Here is a 20317-nt window from a genome sequence, read left to right as displayed (position 1 = left end):
TCTGGATTATACAATGTGCAGAAAGCCTAAAACCAATTATTCTCCCAGCCCCAAAATTATCATCTGCATTGCATGACATTACCCGGATATATTTAGCTAGGTGGCGCTGTTGCAATGGCAGAACATTAGTCCAGGGATCTGGAACTCCCCCCATTGCTCCTGTCATAGTATACTAACTGTTGCTGGTTACTAGCGCTGATAAGGAAGATTAAAACAAGACCCCCTGTGTGTGTGGTAATATCCTTGCTGGTAGTGGCTTAAATATAGGATAATTACACCTGCAACTGGTGCAAGACCAGATTCCATCACCTGATCTGGTGGTAAAGAGGCAGCAGAGATATCCTCTTTCCATTATCTCCTTCCCTTATTATCTGACCACAGAAATGAATGGAGGGGAGCAGATAACGCAGAGGGGGAGATCTTAGTACGGAGCCCCCTACTGGTCGTTATTTGTGTCACAGGAGGCATTATGGCGGCCTTTTCTTCTGTTGAATCCCTATGGAGCTGTGTTTTGTAATGGTTTGGGCTCTTGGATACAGTTACGAGAATTGGAAACACAGTAACAATAGGAGAGTTGTGCCGTGGACGGCTGAGTATATTCAGCTCCGCTCTAAGGACGTTTCACCTCCACGTTCTGCCCACTCATCCACTTAAGACGCATTATTACCGAGAGGTCAATAATTATCCTTGCTCAATTAGCCATTGCAAAGTTGTGCAACACTGAATGGTTATAATGGACAGAAGTAGACTTCTTAAGATGTTGACACTCTTCAACTACAAGGTCCCCTCGCTGAGAGCTACACAAATAGTAGTATATAACCTGACTGCTATGCAATGGACTCTCGGTCTGCGCAGCTCCCTCTATGCATAGACTAGAGGTGCAGAAGTAGCAGCCTCCAACTGCATATAGCTAAGGGCAACAGTATACAGAGAGCTAAGGGCGACAGTATACAGAGAGCCAAGGGCGACAGTATACAGAGAGCCAAGGGCGATAGTATACACAGAGCCAAGGGCGATAGTATACAGAGAGCCAAGGGCGATAGTATACACAGAGCCAAGGGCGATAGTATACAGAGAGCCAAGGGCGATAGTATACAGAGAGCCAAGGGCGACAGTATACAGAGAGCCAAGGGCGATAGTATACAGAGAGCCAAGGGCGATAGTATACAGAGAGCCAAGGGCGATAGTATACAGAGAGCCAAGGGCGATAGTATACAGAGAGCTAAGGGCGATAGTATACAGAGAGCCAAGGGCGACAGTATACAGAGAGCCAAGGGCGATAGTATACAGAGAGCCAAGGGCGATAGTATACAGAGAGCCAAGGGCGATAGTATACAGAGAGCCAAGGGCGATAGTATACAGAGAGCTAAGGGCGATAGTATACAGAGAGCCAAGGGCGATAGTATACAGAGAGCCAAGGGCGATAGTATACAGAGAGCCAAGGGTGACAGTATACAGAGAGCCAAGGGCGACAGTATACAGAGAGCCAAGGGCGATAGTATACACAGAGCCAAGGGCGATAGTATACAGAGAGCCAAGGGCAATAGTATACAGAGAGCCAAGGGTGACAGTATACAGAGAGCCAAGGGCGACAGTATACAGAGAGCCAAGGGCGACAGTATACAGAGAGCCAAGGGCGACAGTATACAGAGAGCCAAGGGCGACAGTATACAGAGAGCCAAGGGCGACAGTATACAGAGAGCCAAGGGCGATAGTATACAGAGAGCCAAGGGCGATAGTATACAGAGAGCCAAGGGCGATAGTATACAGAGAGCCAAGGGCGATAGTATACAGAGAGCCAAGGGCGATAGTATACAGAGAGCCAAGGGCGACAGTATACAGAGAGCCAATGGCGATAGTATACAGAGAGCCAAGGGCGATAGTATACAGAGAGCCAAGGGCGATAGTATACAGAGAGCCAAGGGCGATAGTATACAGAGAGCCAAGGGCGATAGTATACAGAGAGCCAAGGGCGACAGTATACAGAGAGCCAAGGGCGACAGTATACAGAGAGCCAAGGGCGATAGTATACAGAGAGCTAAGGGCGATAGTATACAGAGAGCCAAGGGCGACAGTATACAGAGAGCCAAGGGCGACAGTATACAGAGAGCCAATGGCGACAGTATACAGAGATCCAAGGGCGACAGTATACAGAGAGCCAAGGGCGACAGTATACAGAGAGCCAAGGGCGACAGTATACAGAGAGCCAAGGGCGATAGTATACAGAGAGCCAAGGGCGATAGTATACAGAGAGCCAAGGGCGATAGTATACAGAGAGCCAAGGGCGATAGTATACAGAGAGCCAAGGGCGATAGTATACAGAGAGCCAAGGGCGACAGTATACAGAGAGCCAATGGCGATAGTATACAGAGAGCCAAGGGCGATAGTATACAGAGAGCCAAGGGCGATAGTATACAGAGAGCCAAGGGCGATAGTATACAGAGAGCCAAGGGCGACAGTATACAGAGAGCCAAGGGCGACAGTATACAGAGAGCCAAGGGCGACAGTATACAGAGAGCTAAGGGCGATAGTATACAGAGAGCCAAGGGCGATAGTATACAGAGAGCCAAGGGCGACAGTATACAGAGAGCCAATGGCGACAGTATACAGAGATCCAAGGGCGACAGTATACAGAGAGCCAAGGGCGATAGTATACAGAGAGCCAAGGGCGATAGTATACAGAGAGCCAAGGGCGATAGTATACAGAGAGCCAAGGGCGACAGTATACAGAGAGCCAAGGGCGACAGTATACAGAGAGCCAAGGGCGACAGTATACAGAGAGCCAAGGGCGACAGTATACAGAGAGCCAAGGGCGACAGTATACAGAGAGCCAAGGGCGATAGTATACAGAGAGCCAAGGGCGATAGTATACAGAGAGCCAAGGGCGATAGTATACAGAGAGCCAAGGGCGATAGTATACAGAGAGCCAAGGGCGACAGTATACAGAGAGCCAATGGCGACAGTATACAGAGAGCCAAGGGCGACAGTATACAGAGAGCCAAGGGCGACAGTATACAGAGAGCCAAGGGCGACAGTATACAGAGAGCCAAGGGCGACAGTATACAGAGAGCCAAGGGCGACAGTATACAGAGAGCCAATGGCGACAGTATACAGAGAGCCAAGGGCGACAGTATACAGAGAGCCAAGGGCGACAGTATACAGAGAGCCAAGGGCGACAGTATACAGAGAGCCAAGGGCGACAGTATACAGAGAGCCAAGGGCGACAGTATACAGAGAGCCAAGGGCGACAGTATACAGAGAGCCAAGGGCGACAGTATACAGAGAGCCAAGGGCGACAGTATACAGAGAGCCAAGGGCGACAGTATACAGAGAGCCAAGGGCGACAGTATACAGAGAGCCAAGGGCGACAGTATACAGAGAGCTAAGGGCGACAGTATACAGAGAGCTAAGGGCGATAGTATACAGAGAGCCAAGGGCGATAGTATACAGAGAGCCAAGGGCGATAGTATACAGAGAGCCAAGGGCGACAGTATACAGAGAGCCAATGGCGACAGTATACAGAGAGCCAAGGGCGATAGTATACAGAGAGCCAAGGGCGATAGTATACAGAGAGCCAAGGGCGATAGTATACAGAGAGCCAAGGGCGACAGTATACAGAGAGCCCAGGGCGACAGTATACAGAGAGCCCAGGGCGACAGTATACAGAGAGCCAAGGGCGACAGTATACAGAGAGCCAAGGGCGACAGTATACAGAGAGCCAAGGGCGACAGTATACAGAGAGCCAAGGGCGATAGTATACAGAGAGCTAAGGGCGATAGTATACAGAGAGCTAAGGGCGATAGTATACAGAGAGCCAAGGGCGATAGTATACAGAGAGCCAAGGGCGATAGTATACAGAGAGCCAAGGGCGATAGTATACAGAGAGCCAAGGGCGACAGTATACAGAGAGCCAATGGCGACAGTATACAGAGAGCCAAGGGCGACAGTATACAGAGAGCCAAGGGCGACAGTATACAGAGAGCCAAGGGCGACAGTATACAGAGAGCCAAGGGCGACAGTATACAGAGAGCCAAGGGCGACAGTATACAGAGAGCCAAGGGCGACAGTATACAGAGAGCCAAGGGCGACAGTATACAGAGAGCCAAGGGCGACAGTATACAGAGAGCCAAGGGCGACAGTATACAGAGAGCCAAGGGCGACAGTATACAGAGAGCCAAGGGCGACAGTATACAGAGAGCCAAGGGCGACAGTATACAGAGAGCTAAGGGCGACAGTATACAGAGAGCCAAGGGCGACAGTATACAGAGAGCCAAGGGCGACAGTATACAGAGAGCCAAGGGCGACAGTATACAGAGAGCCAAGGGCGACAGTATACAGAGAGCCAAGGGCGACAGTATACAGAGAGCCAAGGGCGACAGTATACAGAGAGCCAAGGGCGATAGTATACAGAGAGCCAAGGGCGACAGTATACAGAGAGCCAAGGGCGACAGTATACAGAGAGCCAAGGGCGACAGTATACAGAGAGCCAAGGGCGACAGTATACAGAGAGCCAAGGGCGATAGTATACAGAGAGCCAAGGGCGACAGTATACAGAGAGCCAAGGGCGACAGTATACAGAGAGCCAAGGGCGACAGTATACAGAGAGCCAAGGGCGACAGTATACAGAGAGCCAAGGGCGACAGTATACAGAGAGCCAAGGGCGACAGTATACAGAGAGCCAAGGGCGACAGTATACAGAGAGCCAAGGGCGACAGTATACAGAGAGCCAAGGGCGACAGTATACAGAGAGCCAAGGGCGACAGTATACAGAGAGCCAAGGGCGACAGTATACAGAGAGCCAAGGGCGACAGTATACAGAGAGCCAAGGGCGATAGTATACAGAGAGCCAAGGGCGACAGTATACAGAGAGCCAAGGGCGACAGTATACAGAGAGCCAAGGGCGACAGTATACAGAGAGCCAAGGGCGATAGTATACAGAGAGCCAAGGGCGATAGTATACAGAGAGCCAAGGGCGATAGTATACAGAGAGCCAAGGGCGACAGTATACAGAGAGCCAAGGGCGACAGTATACAGAGAGCCAAGGGCGACAGTATACAGAGAGCCAAGGGCGATAGTATACAGAGAGCCAAGGGCGACAGTATACAGAGAGCCAAGGGCGACAGTATACAGAGAGCCAAGGGCGACAGTATACAGAGAGCCAAGGGCGACAGTATACAGAGAGCCAAGGGCGACAGTATACAGAGAGCCAAGGGCGACAGTATACAGAGAGCCAAGGGCGACAGTATACAGAGAGCCAAGGGCGACAGTATACAGAGAGCCAAGGGCGACAGTATACAGAGAGCCAAGGGCGACAGTATACAGAGAGCCAAGGGCGACAGTATACAGAGAGCCAAGGGCGACAGTATACAGAGAGCCAAGGGCGACAGTATACAGAGAGCCAAGGGCGACAGTATACAGAGAGCCAAGGGCGATAGTATACAGAGAGCCAAGGGCGATAGTATACAGAGAGCCAAGGGCGATAGTATACAGAGAGCCAAGGGCGACAGTATACAGAGAGCCAAGGGCGACAGTATACAGAGAGCCAAGCTGCACCTGGGTGCGGAGGCCTTAACGGCTATAATCACTTTTACACAGATTTTTTTTTACTGTTCATTTGATTTCTAGATGCAAAAATGAGCAAGTTTCTAAACAGACTTCAATAAAGAAAATATATATATATAATACAGACCAAAAGTTTGGACACACCTTCTCATTTAAAGATTTTTCTGTATTTTCCTGACTATGAAAATTGTACATTCACACTGAAGGCATCAAAACTATGAATTACCACATGTGGAATTATATACTTAACAAAAAAGTGTGAAACAACTGAAAATATGTCTTATATTCTAGGTTCTTCAAAGTAGCCACCTTTTGCTTTGATGACTGCTCTGCACACTCTTGGCATTCTCTTGATGAGCTTCAAGAGGTAGTCACCGGAAATGATCTTCACTTCACAGGTGTGCCCTGTCAGGTTTAATAAGTGGGATTTCTTGCCTTATAAATGAGGTTGGGACCATCAGTTGTGTTGTGCAGAAGTCTGGTGGATACGCAGCTGATAGTCCTACTGAATAGACTGTTAGAATTTGCATTATGGCAAGAAAAAAGCAGCTAAGTAAAGAAAAACGAGTGGCCATCATTACTTTAAGAAATGAAGGTCAGTCAGTCCGAAAAATTGGGCAAACTTTGAAAGTGTCCCCAAGTGCAGTTGCAAAAACCATCAAGCGCTACAAAGAAACTGGCTCACATGAGGACCGCCACAGGAAAGGAAGACCAAGAGTCACCTCTGCTTCTGAGGATAAGTTTATCCGAGTCACCAGCCTCAGAAATCGCAGGTTAACCGCAGCTCAGATTAGAGACCAGGTCAATGCCACACAGAGTTCTAGCAGCAGACACATCTCTACAACAACTGTTAAGAGGAGACTTTGTGCAGCAGGCCTTCATGGTAAAATAGCTGCTAGGAAATTACTGCTAAGGACAGGCAACAAGCAGAAGAGACTTGTTTGGGCTAAAGAACACAAGGAATGGACATTAGACCAGTGGAAATCTGTGCTTTGGTCTGATGAGTCCAAATTTGAGATCTTTGGTTCCAACCACCGTGTCTTTGTGCGATGCAGAAAAGGTGAACGGATGGACTCTACATGCCTGGTTCCCACCGTGAAGCATGGAGGAGGAGGTGTGATGGTGTGGGGGGGCTTAGCTGGTGACACTGTTGGGGATTTATTCAAAATTGAAGGCATACTGAACCAGCATGGCTACCACAGCATCTTGCAGCGGCATGCTATTCCATCCGGTTTGCATTTAGTTGGACCATCATTTATTTTTCAACAGGACAATGACCCCAAACACACCTCCAGGCTGTGTAAGGGCTATTTGACCAAGAAGCAGAGTGATGGGGGGCTACGCCAGATGACCTGGCCTCCACAGTTACCAGACCTGAACCCAATCGAGATGGTTTGGGGTGAGCTGGACCGCAGAGTGAAGGCAAAAGGGCCAACAAGTGCTAAGCATCTCTGGGAACTCCTTCAAGATTGTTGGAAGACCATTTCCGGTGACTACCTCTTGAAGCTCATCAAGAGAATGCCAAGAGTGTGCAAAGCAATCATCAAAGCAAAAGGTGGCTACTTTGAAGAACCTAGAATATAAGACATATTTTCTGTTGTTTCACACTTTTTTGTTAAGTATATAATTCCACATGTGGTAATTCATAGTTTTGATGCCTTTAGTGTGAATGTACAATTTTCAAAGTCATGAAAATACAGAAAAATCTTTAAATGAGAAGGTGTGTCCAAACTTTTGGTCTGTACTGTATATATTCTACCATTTTGCTGCCGCAGTCATCAGGAAATCATTTTTTTTTTTTTGCAAAAGTGTAACAAACCTTGCTCCTGGTTCTGATGGCTATCTCTGCCCCCTCCTCGCTTGTATCAGTATTAGAGATAGCAGCAAGGAAGAGATTTATACACTGATGTCCAAAGGGAGAGAAAGCAGCTACAGTCACAGGGAGGGCAGAGGAAACAAGCTGTAGGTAAAGAGGAAAGCCCATAAAGAGGAAATAAATGCAGGATAGAAGCTGTACTTGTTGTTTACCTGTCTCGGATCTGTGCTTTGTTTCCCTCACCCGGGTCTGTTAAACTCTGTTGTGCTCCACGTCGGGATAAGCAGATATCCAGGCGTGATCTCATGTGATTATCTGCCCCTATATAAGGATCACCAAGTGTTCCTAAGACACTGCTCCTGTTTGCCTACAGCTTCCTGTAACCCTGCTCCCTGTCTGTGGTCTCCAGGATGTCACCTGTCTGCCTGCGACTTCCATTGTCAGTGTCTTATGTGCCTCAACCATCTGCTGCACTGATGCCCGCGGCCCGTGTGCCCTCCTGGAGCTTGAACTTGGAGGATCAACCTCATTAGGTGAGACTAACAGTGCTGTTATATAAGCTAATGAAGGCAGCAGCACCCTGGATACACACATAAATAAAATCCAGACTGTATTGCTGAGAGAGACACTCCCACAAGAGAAAAATCTGAAAATTGGATTAGGTGGGAAACTGCAAGTAATGTGGACTGAAAATGAACGAAGATTGCAATTATAGTAGTAATTTCTTAACAAAAGCTGATCACTAACATAATTTCTTCTATGTCAAAGGTGTCCATAGCCTTTAAGCAGACCATGCAAACTAGATGGGCGTCCAGCAGGATCTATCCATGATCTATGGATGCAAGGGCCTCCTAACTGTTCCCTGATAGCAGATGTCAAAGGAAACAAGCATTCTGAACAGGATTATTGGGAGCTGATGACAGTTGTGTTGGGAATTGGATTGCCACCCCTATTACATTGAAGATGCATACTCAGATAATTTGAGCGTGCATGTTTATTGAGAGATCAGGGAAGATAATAGACGGCCAAACCAGCGTTCCGCTAACAGCTTTCTTATTTATACGGCCAACTTTATGCATTCAAAAGACCCATCTGCCACATAATGAAACTCCCGACTATCTGGAATTTTCTTGTGCCATTAATACATAAATAATAGGAAAAGGGGGAAAAGGGAGCGCTTGCATTTGTCTCTATACATCTTCTTGGGAGGATAAGGAATAATGGAGACCTTCATGTAGGACCACGCTCCAGGATGTAGAAAAGGCAATGGTCATCAATACATTTGATATCTTTTATTCAGAAGATTAGATACTTGTTTGGGGGTATAAACCCCTTTCTCAGACAAATAGATCAAGAAATAGAATAAAAACGTTTTAAAGATGAAACTTTTGCGCTGCGGTCTTTCTCCCACCTTACCGCAGGCTTCCATTATGGGGTCATTGCATCCCACTATATTATACAACAGATTGTCTGCTCCTCTATACAATGTCACGAGACAAAACTAAATCCTATATAATATTAATCCAAACACCAATTAGGTCAGATTCTGTTGAGTGCAGATTAGGAAGGTAGTGCATCAGGACTAAGGATTAGGTCACCCCCTGGAGTCCGGTCTCCTCTGTACTAAGAGGGTCTTCTCCCCCTGTCTGCAGGACCAGAGGGGGTACGTGGGATCTCCATCCCAATCTACACAGCAATCATAGGTGTTAATGATCGTCAGCGCTGATACATTCCCATCCTGTGCAGATAATCATCTCCGTGACAGCAGAGAAGACATTAGGACAACATCTCAATCATGGACGTCTATCAATGGAAAGATTTGTCCAGATCTGTCAGATATTTTTCACTATTAGCTTACGTGTACGACTCCTTAAAGGGATTTTTCAGTGATGGGATCCACAATAATTATAGTTATGTCTAAACTGTGGCTTTCCAGCTGGAACTACAACTCCTAGTCTCCAGCTATCAGGGTATTTTTTTGCTTTATTTCACATTTAGCAGCAGATGGTTGCACGGTCCCCAAACCACATATCTATTGCTGCACAGTCCCCAAACCACACATCTATGGCTGCACAGTCCCCAAACCACATATCTATGGCTGCACAGTCTCCAAACCACATATCTATGGCTGCACAGTCTCCAAACCACATATCTATGGTTGCACGGTCCCCAAACCACATATCTATGGCTGCACAGTCCCCAAACCACACATCTATGGCTGCACAGTCCCCAAACTACATATCTATGGCTGCACAGTCCCCAAACCACATATCTATGGCTGCACAGTCCCCAAACCACATATCTATGGCTGCACAGTCCCCAAACCACATATCTATGGCTGCACAGTCCCCAAACCACATATCTATGGCTGCACAGTCCCCAAACCACATATCTATGGCTGCACAGTCCCCAAACCACATATCTATGGCTGCACAGTCCCCAAACCACATATCTATGGTTGCACAGTCCCCAAACCACATATCTATGGCTGCACAGTCCCCAAACCACATATCTATGGCTGCACAGTCCCCAAACCACATATCTATGGCTGCACAGTCCCCAAACCACATATCTAAGGCTGCACAGTCCCCAAACCACATATCTATGGCTGCACAGTCCCCAAACCACATATCTATGGCTGCACAGTCCCCAAACCACATATCTATGGCTGCACAGTCTCCAAACCACATATCTATGGCTGCACAGTCCCCAAACCACATATCTATGGCTGCACAGTCCCCAAACCACATATCTAAAGCTGCACAGTCCCCAAACCACATATCTATGGCTGCACAGTCCCCAAACCACATATCTATGGCTGCACAGTCCCCAAACCACATATCTATGGCTGCACAGTCCCCAAACCACATATCTATGGCTGCACAGTCCCCAAACCACATATCTATGGCTGCACAGTCTCCAAACCACATATCTATGGCTGCACAGTCCCCAAACCACATATCTAAGGCTGCACAGTCCCCAAACCACATATCTATGGCTGCACAGTCCCCAAACCACATATCTATGGCTGCACAGTCCCCAAACCACATATCTATGGCTGCACAGTCCCCAAACCACATATCTATGGCTGCACAGTCTCCAAACCACATATCTATGGCTGCACAGTCCCCAAACCACATATCTATGGCTGCACAGTCCCCAAACCACATATCTATGGCTGCACAGTCCCCAAACCACATATCTATGGCTGCACGGTCCCCAAACCACATATCTATGGCTGCACGGTCCCCAAACCACATATCTATGGCTGCACGGTCCCAAAACCACATATCTATGGCTGCACAGTCCCCAAACCACATATCTATGGCTGCACAGTCCCCAAACCACATATCTATGGCTGCACAGTCCCCAAACCACATATCTATGGCTGCACAGTCCCCAAACCACATATCTAAGGCTGCACAGTCCCCAAACCACATATCTATGGCTGCACAGTCCCCAAACCACATATCTAAGGCTGCACAGTCCCCAAACCACATATCTATGGCTGCACAGTCTCCAAACCACATATCTATGGCTGCACAGTCCCCAAACCACATATCTATGGCTGCACAGTCCCCAAACCACATATCTATGGCTGCACAGTCTCCAAACCACATATCTATGGCTGCACAGTCCCCAAACCACATATCTATGGCACAGTCCCCAAACCACATATCTATGGCTGCACAGTCCCCAAACCACATATCTATGGCTGCACAGTCCCCAAACCACATATCTATGGCTGCACAGTCTCCAAACCACATATCTATGGCTGCACAGTCCCCAAACCACATATCTATGGCACAGTCCCCAAACCACATATCTATGGCTGCACAGTCCCCAAACCACATATCTATGGCTGCACAGTCCCAAAACCACATATCTATGGCTGCACAGTCTCCAAACCACACATCTATGGCTGCACAGTCCCCAAACCACATATCTATGGCTGCACAGTCCCCAAACCACATATCTATGGCTGCACAGTCCCCAAACCACATATCTATGGCACAGTCCCCAAACCACATATCTATGGCTGCACAGTCCCCAAACCACATATCTATGGCTGCACAGTCCCAAAACCACATATCTATGGCTGCACAGTCTCCAAACCACACATCTATGGCTGCACAGTCCCCAAACCACACATCTATGGCTGCACAGTCCCCAAACCACATATCTATGGCTGCACAGTCCCCAAACCACATATCTATGGCTGGACATATAATATGTATGAAAAACAGCAATAGATGTGAAGGCTTAGTCTAACGACCCAGCCTCTGAGCTCCTGGATGATAATTAAAGGGAACATGTCACCACTTTTTTACATATGGCAGTAGCGGTACGGCTGTATGAGCGCTTGTCACCCAGTGAAAACATGGCCTATTTTGTAGAGCTCCAATGTGCCAGTTATCAGAAAACTAGTCTAGAAGTCATATGCAAATCAAACAGGACGTGCACTGGGGGCGTGTCAGTGCACATGGTTTGCTTCTTCCTTGCACGCCCCCAGTGCACTTTCATACTGATTTGCATATGCTAGATTACTCATGAGTGGATCATCGGATCCAAACAAAAAACGTATTGTTTCACAGCTTTCCCATTATTTCTACTAAACGGTCCCCTTTAAGATCTGAAGAGGGTTCACTTTTGGGAATATTTAAAGGGACTGTTCACTTTGGATAATGTTTTTTTTTGTTGTTTTTAAAGCATTCCCCAAAAAAAGCAAATGAAAACATATTCCCCTCCTCCGGTCCCCAGCAATCAATTATAATGTGTAGGAGGAGAACCTGGCAGTAGATGTTTAATTCCCCTGCAGCACACCCATAGGAGAAATGAGGCATTGCACAGTAAAATCAATGGACTGTCTGGAGGACCCACCACTTCTAGGCATTTTATAAGGTGGGAGGATGCTCTTTGTCATTGTGCCTAAAAATTAAAGTCCTTAATAGGGGACTTTTCTCTATTAATCAGATTTCCCTAATGGATTGTTGCAAAATTGGCTTTTTAAAACAACCAAAAAGGTGGGTTTTATTGTTTTGTTTTTAGAGTGGAATGGAGTGGAGAATATTCTTAGGATAGGCCTTTAGTGAGTGATCAATTGGGGTCTCACCCCCAGAACACACATGAGGGTGCAATGGCGCACACTGGAGCACAGCATCGTAATTTCACCCTGTCCTAGAATGACAGATCTCATTTCTCTCATATCCTGTTCCTATGACTCCAAGAGAGAGAAAATTCTATTTACGCCCCTCATTCAGCCAATGCTTCCTCTCTTACCCCTCTGTGGTAAAACCAGGGAAAGATTAGATCATCACTTTTGCAAGGAGGTGCAATGATTGCGTAACCCTGCAAACGGAGGATAGGGGGGCTGAGACCATGGCACCAAACCTAATACAAATATCTGTGGTGTGAAGGCGACGAAGGGGGTGGGGGGCTTGTATATTTAACTTTTATTATTATTTGGCATATGCAGGAAGCCTGTACAAAGCATTAAATTCCATACAGCATAAGACTCAGGGGTCTCCATAAGCATTGATGGCACACTGGTTAGACCACACTGAACACAGACGCTTGGATTTGGGATTGTCCCCTCCAACAGCCGCTCTATAATGGATGAATAACATTCTCTAATCAATTACTCTATTATAAATTAGGATTAGAACGGAAAACAAGTTTCCCCTTAAATATATATTATGCCTCTGGGGAAATAATTTCCCTGTTACATTTAACATCTATCAAATATAAAGACGGCTGATCCTGTAAATCACACACATGTCCACCCAAAGCACAAGACAAGGAAGAAGCGAGCAAGATGGCAGAGAAATATACAATGATCTGATCAAATACATGAAGGCTTATTCTATAGAAGGATGAATGGGAGATAGATAGATAGATGGATAGATAGATAATAGATAGATAATAGATGGAGATAGATAGATATTAAATGGATAGATAATAGATAGATAATAGATGGATAGATAGATGATAGATAGATAGATAGATAGATAATAGATAGATGATAGATAATAGATAATAGATAGATAGATAATAGATAGATGATAGATAGATGATAGATAGATAGATAGATAATAGATAGATGATAGATAGATGATAGATAGATAAATAGATAGATAGATAGATAGATAGATAGAGGGATAGATAGATAGATAATAGATAGATAGATAATAGATAGATAGATAGATAATAGATGGAGATAGATAGATAGATAGATAGATAGATGATTGATAGATAGATAATAGATAGAGATAGATAATAGATAGATAGATAAATAATAGATAGATAATAGATGGAGATAGATAAATAGATAGCTATAGGATAGAAAATAGGTCAATGATAGATAGATAATAGATAGATGATAGATATATGGATAGATAGATAATACATAGATAGATAGATAATAGATGGATAATAGATAATAGATGGATAATAGATGGAGATAGATAGATATTAGATGGATAGATAATAGATAGATAATAGATGGATAGATAGATATAGATATATGGATAGATAAAAGATAATAGATAGATAGATAGATAGATGATAGATAGATAGATAGATAGATGATAGATAGATAGATAGATAGATAGATAGTGGATATATATAATAGATAGATAGATGATAGATAGATAGATAGATAGATAGATAGATAGATAGATAGATAGATAGATAGTGGATATATATAATAGATAGATAGATGATAGATAGATAGATGATAGATAGATAGATAGATAGATAGAGGATATATATAATAGATAGATAGATAGATAGAGAAGATAGATAGATAGATAGATAGATAGATAGATAGATAGATAGATAGATAGATAGATAGATAGATAGAGGGATAGATAGAGGGATAGATATTCCATGCCAGGACTGTCTAAGTTTTATTGAATTAGGTGTTTTTGTACTGGCATTTGCGGGTCTAATTGCCAGAGGATCCAGAGGTCTAAACCCGCATTAGTAGGCCGATTTATTGTTTTCCTTTTCATAGATAGATAGATAAAATAATAGTTTGTTCTATTACTATAATCAGCAACTTGTTGCAGTAGTTATTACTGATCCTGATGAAGAGTCTTGCGCAGTCTAGAAAGCTGCAATTTGTTACCATCTTTACAGTTAACCAATAATGATTTTCAATTTCTAATATTTTTCAGAAGTTATTGGGGCACCCAGTGAAAGGGGAGCAGTTACTGGTGGAGGCTGGTACAGGGGACAGTGCAGGATAGGAGAAGTTGCTGGATGATGGAAATGTAGTTGTAGAGCAGGGACCGTGTGAAATGATCTGCTGCACTATAAATAATAACTAATCACACACTGAGCGGCATCCACCCTCAGGAGCTGCTCCTGCTCTGGGCTCCTCATCAGCTTATACGATTTATAGGCAGAAGCTTCTGAAATTACTAAAGTCACTAAAATGATCCTGCAACAAACTGTCATAAACTGCATCTGATATTGATCAATGGGGCATACAGAACCGGAGAGAGATAGAGATGAGTGTCAGAGGAAGAATGGCATTGTAAGGTATAAGGAAATAGGTAGCGCGATAGATAGATAGAGGGATAGATGATAGATAGATAGATAGAGGGATAGAGATAGATAGATGATAGATGATTGATAGATAGATAGATAGATAATAGATCATAGATAGATAATAGATAATATAGATAGATAGATAGATAATATATATGATAGATAGATAGATGATAGATAGTTAGATAATAGATAGATAGATAATAGACAGATAATATATATGATAGATAGATGATAGATAGATAGATAGATAGATAGATAGATGATAGATAGATAGATAATAGATAGATGATAGATAGATAGATAGATAATAGATAGATGATAGATAGATAGACAGATAGATAGATAGATAGATGATAGATAGATAGATAGATAGATAGATAGATAGATAGATGATAGATAGATAGATAGATAATAGATAGATGATAGATAGATAGATAGATAATAGATAGATGATAGATAGATGATAGATAATAGATAGATAGATGATAGATAGATAGATAGATAGATAGATAGATAGATAGATAGAGAAATAGGGGGTTGTGGAACAGCAGCACTTAGTATCTGCTCACAGTGGGGGCCAGGCCTCCAGACAAGTCTCAAAATTAGTTCCATAATAGATATTATAAAAAGAAGGCTGCACTCCAATACAAACGTAAAAAAATTGAAAAAAAATGGACTTTATTAAGCCCAAATAGCAATCTTTCGGTTCTTAGCACCTTTCTTAAGGCTTGAAAAAGATTCTATGAACCAAAACATTGCCATTTGGGCTTAATAAAGTCCATTTTTTTTCAATTTTTTTACGTTTGTATTGGAGTGCAGCCTTCTTTTTATAATATCTATATAGATAGGTAATAGATGGATACATGCATAAAGAGATATATATTAGATAATAGATGGATAGATAGATAGATGATAGATAGATATTAGATAGATGGATAGATAGATAGATAGATATTAGATAGATGGATAGATAGATAGATGAGAGATATATACATAGATATGGATAGATAGATTATTAGCTAATCCCTATTCTCATCTATGGGGACAAAAGCCGCATAATAAGATCACTTCCAATATATATTGTCCCGACCTGGTCGCCCTCGGAGCCGCATGGCTTCTCTGCCCCCAGACATACTGTGCATCTCTGCTGCAGTTTTGCTAGTTTCGGACTGTCCGGCCGATCCTGGTGCAGATGTATAATCCATCTACAGCCCTGCTGGTGCAAAGTACAGGCATACTGGTGCAAGCTGCACATGCGACTGGTGTGAACTGGCATTGGGCAAACAGAAAAACGTGCACTACACGAAACCTAGGAGCCCAGCAGTGAGTGCCCGCAGCGGCAGGTAGCAGGCATGTTCAGTGTCCAGCAGGTGTCGCTGCGGCGGCCGCTCACTATATATATACCGCGCTGTGCGCACTGTGCAGTCAGTCATTAGCAGCAGCAGGAAGGGGCGCAGGGTGCAACACAGCGAGAGGCTGCCCGAGCTCACCCTGGATTCCCGGAGCTCGTCACCATGCTTGGCTGGCTATAGGAGCTCCATGGAGCTAGCCAACTTCTACGAGGTCGAGTCCCGGCCATCCATGAGTGCCCAGCCCCATCCTCAGCACGGTGCATACCCCTACAGGGAGCCCCCGACCACCGGAGAGCTGAACGAGCTGTGCGAGAACGAGAACTCCATAGACATCAGCGCCTACATCGACCCTGCAGCCTTCAACGACGAGTTTCTGGCTGACCTCTTCCATAGCAGCAAGCAGGACAGAAGCAAGGGGGTGATTGACTACCAGCAGGGACCTGGGCACCCCCAAATGTATGGCTGCATGGCCAACTATATGGACAACAAGCTGGACAGTGCTGGCTTAAGACCTCTGGTCATCAAACAGGAGCCCAGGGAGGAGGAGGAAGCCAACAGGGCATCCCTGGCAGCCCTGTACCCTCACCATGCCCCCCAACACCCATCCCACCTGCAATACCAGGTAGCCCACTGTGCGCAGACCACCATGCACCTGCAACCTGGCCACCCAACTCCACCACCCACCCCTGTGCCAAGTCCTCACCACCACCCTCACCACCACCACCATCATCTGCAGACTTCTTCAGCCAAGGGCATGTCTTCTGCTTCTTCCACATCTTCATCTTCTTCAGAGACCAGAGGCAAGTCCAAAAAGTGGGTGGACAAGAACAGTAATGAGTACAGGGTGAGGAGGGAGAGGAATAACATTGCGGTGAGGAAGAGCAGGGACAAGGCAAAGATGCGCAATGTGGAGACCCAGCAGAAGGTCATGGAGCTGTCCAGTGAGAATGACAAGCTGAGGAAGAGGGTGGAACAGCTGAGCAGAGAGCTGGAGACCCTCAGGGGCATCTTCAGACAACTTCCAGAGAGCTCTCTGGTCAAAGTCATGGGCAACTGTGCATAATGTCCAAAAAAAAAGACTTGTCCACACTTCTTCCATCCAAGATGGACCTTAACCAAGAGTGACAGAGACACTCCTTTGAACTTGGATACCATCCTTCCCCCTTTTTATACCTGACACACCTGGATTCCAACTTCTCAGACTTTTGCAAACCAACTTATAGGATGTGATGTGGTGCTAGCACAATCTAGAGCCCTTATTAAACTTCCCATTTTCAGCATAGATTTCTATTTTTTTTTGTCCATATTTTTGTACTATTTTTATGAGCTGATCTGTATCGAATATGCTGTGGATGTGGCCAAATGTTTATATACCGCGGTAACTTTTTTTTCTATATTATATGGCTTGTGTGCTTGGAAGCCTTTGGGGCCCCTAGATGCTAACATGACCGGGGCCAGACTGGGTTTGAATGTATGAACAGGGTCTATACTGCGTGCACCTTATACCTTTATTGTGCCTTATAAAGAACCAATATTTGCTGTATCTGTTACTGTAGAAATGTCACCTTGAGCCCTGCTGCCTTACAGAGCCCCCCGGCTGTATGTTCTTCGGGTACCATTTCATAGGAGACCACTCGGACTTATGCAACATGTATTCAGTCATTGGCGGACACAGATAGGTGAGGGTCCCTGTGCAAGAACAATGGGCTCTTTGCAGTCCAATAATGCAAAATTCCACCTGTTTTGGAGGTGGAAATGGGCCCCTGTGCGGCCGCGCAGGTTGCACCAGTGATTAATCCGCCCCTGTATTCAGTTCCATCGCATGCCCACCATAAGGGTCTGTTGCTAAATACTTACAGCCTTGACCCTGTGTGCCATAGAAATGCAAACGCACAATGACTTTATGAGGGTCCCAAGCCTTGGCCATGTCGTAGTCAATGCTATGCAAGAGCCACACTTTGCATTGGATATATATGTTATTTACTGTTCTCATTTCTTGGTTACTTTTGCAAATCTCACAGAGATTGATTTTAATCTTGAATAATATTCTATAGCTGCTATTTGCTGGCAAGTGTATCGTCTGGAGCTGTAAATATGGCCTCTAACTCCCTTCCCTTTGCAAAAAAAAAAAATTAAGTGGACCCAGTGGAATGTGAAACTTTTGTTGGTTTTTAAGCTTTATACATTTCTTTTTTTTTTCGCTATATCTTGCCATTAAAATAACAAAAATTTCAGTGTAACTGGCTGCAAAAATATAGATTTTATATATAGGATGATTGACAGATGGTGCACTTGAGTTTTTAATTTATGCATCTCCCATTTGTGATCTGCAACCTGTGGCTTGCCAGCAGTGGTGGAACTGCAACTCCTATCGTGCAGGATTGTCAGGAGGCGCTAGGAGTTGTCTCTCCGCCACTGCTGGAGATCCACAGGTTGCAAACCAGTCATCTAAACTTTAGTGGTCAGTCTATATCTAGCGCTGCTTAGCTGACCAGGTCCGTAGTGCTAAAGTATTACAATCTGTGTAAAAAGACCCTAAAAAAAAAAAAGTTTTAATTTCTAATCTTATTTTTAAAAAAGTTCTGTATATATATATAAAAAAAAAAAAGTATTGGAGAATTCACCTATTTGTTATTAATTATGCTGTGGAAACACAACTACGTATCTGTTTTTATTTGCAAACTAAATAAAGAATATACGTTGTCAAATAAATCATCTGATGGTTTCTTTTCAGACCTGCACACATGAAATATTACATAATAATATTGATATTTATTTTGTGCATTGTGATAACTCCCCCAATTATATAGGAAACATTGAATAAAACATTGTCACATCACTGAGCTATTGCAAATGACAAATTTCACCCTGCTACATTGGATTGGATTTTCACTTTTGCAAAACTCTGCTTATTTGCATCTGACAAATCCAGCTCTGCTAAGTCACACTTTCAGCTCTGCTAGATTCAACAGTGTAACTCTTCTGGAAGACTCTGCCTGCAGCACCTGTAGGTGAATATCTCATATATTCCTGTAAGGTGCTTAGAAGTGTCTTGACATTATAGGACTCGACCACTTAACCAACAAGCTTTCTCTTCGGGAGATTTAAACATTTTTTTAAAGTGTTTAAAGGATAAAACCGCAGGACGAGAAGGGGTTCTGCAGCAGCGGCAGTGTATATTATACAGGTCTGTGGTCCAGCTGCTGAACGTCAGAGTACACACCTCAGCTGCTGCAGAACCTCATAATACACACCTCAGCTGTTGCAAAACGTAATTATACACATTTTAGCTGCTGCAGAACCTCGTAGTACACGCAGTTCAGCTGTTGCAAAATCACATGCTAAACATCACAGTTGCTGCAGAACCTCATAATACACACCTCAGCTGCTGCAGAACTTCATAATACACCTCAGCTACTGCATAACCTTAAAATACACACCTCAGCTGCTGCAGAAGCTCATAATACACCTCAGCTGCTGCAAAAACTCATTGTACACCTCAGCTGCTGCAAAACCTCATAATGCACCTCAGCTGCTGCAGAACCTCATAATACACCTCAGCTACTGTATAACATCATAATACACCTCAGCTGCTGCACAATCTCATAATATACGCCACAGCTGTGCGGATCCTCATAATACACCTCAGCTGCTGCAAAACCTCATCATACACCTCTGCTGTTGCAGAACCTCATATTAGACACCTCTGCTGCTGCAGAACCTCATCATACACGTCTGCTGCTGCAGAACCTCATAATAAGCCTCTGCTGCTGCAGAACCTCATAATACACCTCAGTTGCTGCAGAACATCATAATACACCTCAGCTGCTGCACACTAAGGGTATAAGAAGAGCATTTCATGCAGACAAATAATAAATGGTGGACATGGACCTCCCCCCTCAGGGTATGTGCACACGACCTCTTTTAAGCTTGGGCGAACCCACAGAGTTTTCCATAAGGAAGACGCTGTAGGACACGTTAGCATTTTTTGTCCTAAAGTGTCTTTTTGGAAGCTTTTTTGTAGTTCTTT

General features: G+C 44.6%; 1 protein-coding gene across 1 annotated transcript; it reads left to right on the top strand.

The window, feature by feature from the left end:
• Nucleotides 1-16329: 16329 nt before the first annotated feature.
• Nucleotides 16330-18999, top strand: CEBPA (CCAAT enhancer binding protein alpha). Its single transcript, XM_073659769.1, has one exon. The coding sequence runs from the start codon at nt 16475-16477 to the stop codon at nt 17348-17350; it is 876 nt and encodes a 291-aa protein (XP_073515870.1). The 5' UTR covers nt 16330-16474; the 3' UTR covers nt 17351-18999.
• Nucleotides 19000-20317: the final 1318 nt, after the last annotated feature.

Source organism: Phyllobates terribilis, unplaced genomic scaffold (genome assembly GCF_046119375.1).
Source record: "Phyllobates terribilis strain yellow unplaced genomic scaffold, ASM4611937v1 Scaffold_14__1_contigs__length_39327217, whole genome shotgun sequence".
NCBI classification, from domain to species: Eukaryota; Metazoa; Chordata; class Amphibia; order Anura; family Dendrobatidae; genus Phyllobates; species Phyllobates terribilis.
The sequence above is the reverse complement of the archived record's forward strand: the minus strand, read 5'-3'. Positions and strand labels throughout refer to the sequence as shown.

What these genes read in the sequence shown, in the direction of transcription:
- CEBPA (XM_073659769.1), top strand. Translation starts at nt 16,475, where the DNA reads ATGGAGCTAGCCAACTTCTACGAGGTCGAGTCCCGGCCATCCATGAGT.